This window comes from Chlamydotis macqueenii, chromosome 1, assembly GCF_036417535.1.
Source record: "Chlamydotis macqueenii isolate bChlMac1 chromosome 1, bChlMac1.mat, whole genome shotgun sequence".
Classification (NCBI taxonomy): domain Eukaryota; kingdom Metazoa; phylum Chordata; class Aves; order Otidiformes; family Otididae; genus Chlamydotis; species Chlamydotis macqueenii.
Genome location: NC_141556.1, coordinates 137,479,278 through 137,481,466, shown reverse-complemented (window position 1 = coordinate 137,481,466; position 2,189 = coordinate 137,479,278). Strand labels below are relative to the sequence as shown.

The 2,189-nt window shown below is 42.9% G+C and overlaps 1 protein-coding gene across 1 annotated transcript; it reads left to right on the top strand.

Moving 5' to 3' along the window:
* The first annotated feature begins 626 nt into the window (after positions 1–626).
* CLDN34 (claudin 34) lies at positions 627–1,271 on the top strand. Its single transcript, XM_010129465.2, has one exon. The coding sequence runs from the start codon at positions 627–629 to the stop codon at positions 1,269–1,271; it is 645 nt and encodes a 214-aa protein (XP_010127767.2).
* Positions 1,272–2,189: the final 918 nt, after the last annotated feature.

The following is a 2,189-nucleotide window of genomic DNA, read 5'->3' as shown; positions in this document are numbered from 1 at the left end:
TCTGTCTAACACTGGTCCCAGCAACCCTCTGTAAGGGCAGCGGAAAAGCAGAAATCTTTTCAAGGAGGACTGCTGCACCGAAACCCCAGCTGCCAGGGGAGAGGAGTGTGGCTTCTGTGGCTGCTTTGCAGCATTTCTTGCAACAACGAGGATCCTGAGGATTTTGTCAGATTTAGTTTCTCCTAGCCAGTGACCCTAGGGCTCCTGATGACATGTCATGTGTGTGAGGATCTTTGAACATAACAGTTAATTACTAAGGAAGAAAATAACTTGGAAAAATATGTGAATTTCCCTTTCGGTAATGTAAAATAGAGATTGTAATGGGAGCTAATCAGAGACCCTTTCTGCTCCTTGTGATACTGCAAAATATACAGAATTAAAGCCAAGATGTTATTTGTCTAAGGACATCAAACCTCAGCAATTCATTACAGTTGGGGAAAGATGACTACCATCCTCCCTCTGTACACATATTGCACATATTCTCTCCTGATTTTTCTTTTTCAAAAACAGGTTCATCTACTCACCCAAATAATAACTGTCTTTGTAATTTTATGCCGCGTTTCTCTCCAGCGCCTCTCTCTTTGCATGGCAACCGTGTCTGTGATGGAGCAGAAGCCCTCCAGAGGATGAGCTCCCTGGTCAGCACCTCACACCTCCAGCTAGCCGCCTTTGCTCTGGGTACAGTAGGCTGGATCCTGTGCACCGTTTCAATGGGAATTGTGGAATGGAGAGTGTGGCACGTGAACAACACCACCATCATCTCCTCCGGCATTGCCTGGGTGGGGATTTGGAAAGTCTGCTTCATCAGTTACCTTCACATCTCTCCTGGCCATAAAGAACAGTTCTGCCATAAATTCAGTGGCTATGACTCCTCCATCCCCCATGAAATTTATGCTGCTCAGGGTCTCATGTTGATTGCCATGTTCGCGGGCTTGCTGGGACTGGCTGCCACAATACTTGCTCTGAGAAATGTTTATATGGGAATCACTCACAAAACTCTCATTACCCGTTTCTTCCTGATGGGTGGCTTCTTCTACATATTGGCTGGTCTGTGCGTCCTCATTCCCGTGAGCTGGAACTTCTATTCTGTAGCCCACAACCAGAGCATCGCTTTCCCTCCTTCTTACTACATGCCCTCCAGCCCAGCGGCACAGGAAGCTGGTGCTGCCATTCCTGTCGGGATTGTAGCTGTCATCCTCCTGCTGCTAAGCGGGACTTTTTCTCTCTCATACAGAATTCCAGTGACCACAGACACTATCACGAAATCCTGACAGGTTAAATCCCCTCCATGCTATTTCAGAACAAGAGCACAGTCAAGACATAAGGATGGCAGCACGAGTGATTTCATAGTCAAGAAACTGCTGGATTTAGTTTCAGTCCACAGTAGCAACACTATTTCGTAGTATGAACCAGCTGAATTACCATCTTAATTGTCACATATGACCAGAGATTCATCTTTGAGATCATTGCTGTTGAGCAGCAACTGTGATTAAGTTTTATCTGTTGTCCTCTTCCGTATATACAAATGTTATTGATTAATTTATTTTTTTGTGTAAGATATTTACCATGCTCAAAGAGCTGACTCTGAATTAACTGCCCTGTTAGAATAATGTGAAATGGCACGTATTAAATGTGAACTTGTTTCCCTGTTGGTACTAAACTATTTTGTCCATTATTTAATTGCATCTGTAGCAAAGTATATTTGTGACAAGTCAAGACTTTAAATACCAATAATAGGAGTTTCATCAAGGTAGTGTCAAATGACTCTTCCCTGAATTGTCTTACAAAGGTCTTGCCAGTTTCTCCTCTTCCTCTAGGGCATATAAAGAGCCGTGTCTTTAATGTTTCTATTTTTCTTTTAAGCTATTTGCATTTTCTGTTGCAACATGTTTGCCTGTGGGCAAGGTGTGCACTTAGTTCCTCACTTGGGCAGAGCCAAAAAGTCTGCAAGTGTTTGCTTCTTCATCAGATGCTTCACTGAATCCAAAGGTATTGCAGAAGACGGAAACTACTTTTGCAAGTTATTACAAAACTGCTGTCAAAATCAGTGCTCTCGGTAACTGGGAATATTCAGTACAACTTTCAGGGTATGATTCATTTGACTTGATGTAGACATCTACATCTAGACTGGTCACTTCAGGCTCTGTTTATAGCCAGTGTAGATATAAAACCAGTCTTTTTTTTTTCCA

Bases quoted from the DNA above. Each gene is read 5' to 3' on its own strand.
- CLDN34 (XM_010129465.2), top strand. From the start codon at position 627: ATGAGCTCCCTGGTCAGCACCTCACACCTCCAGCTAGCCGCCTTTGCT.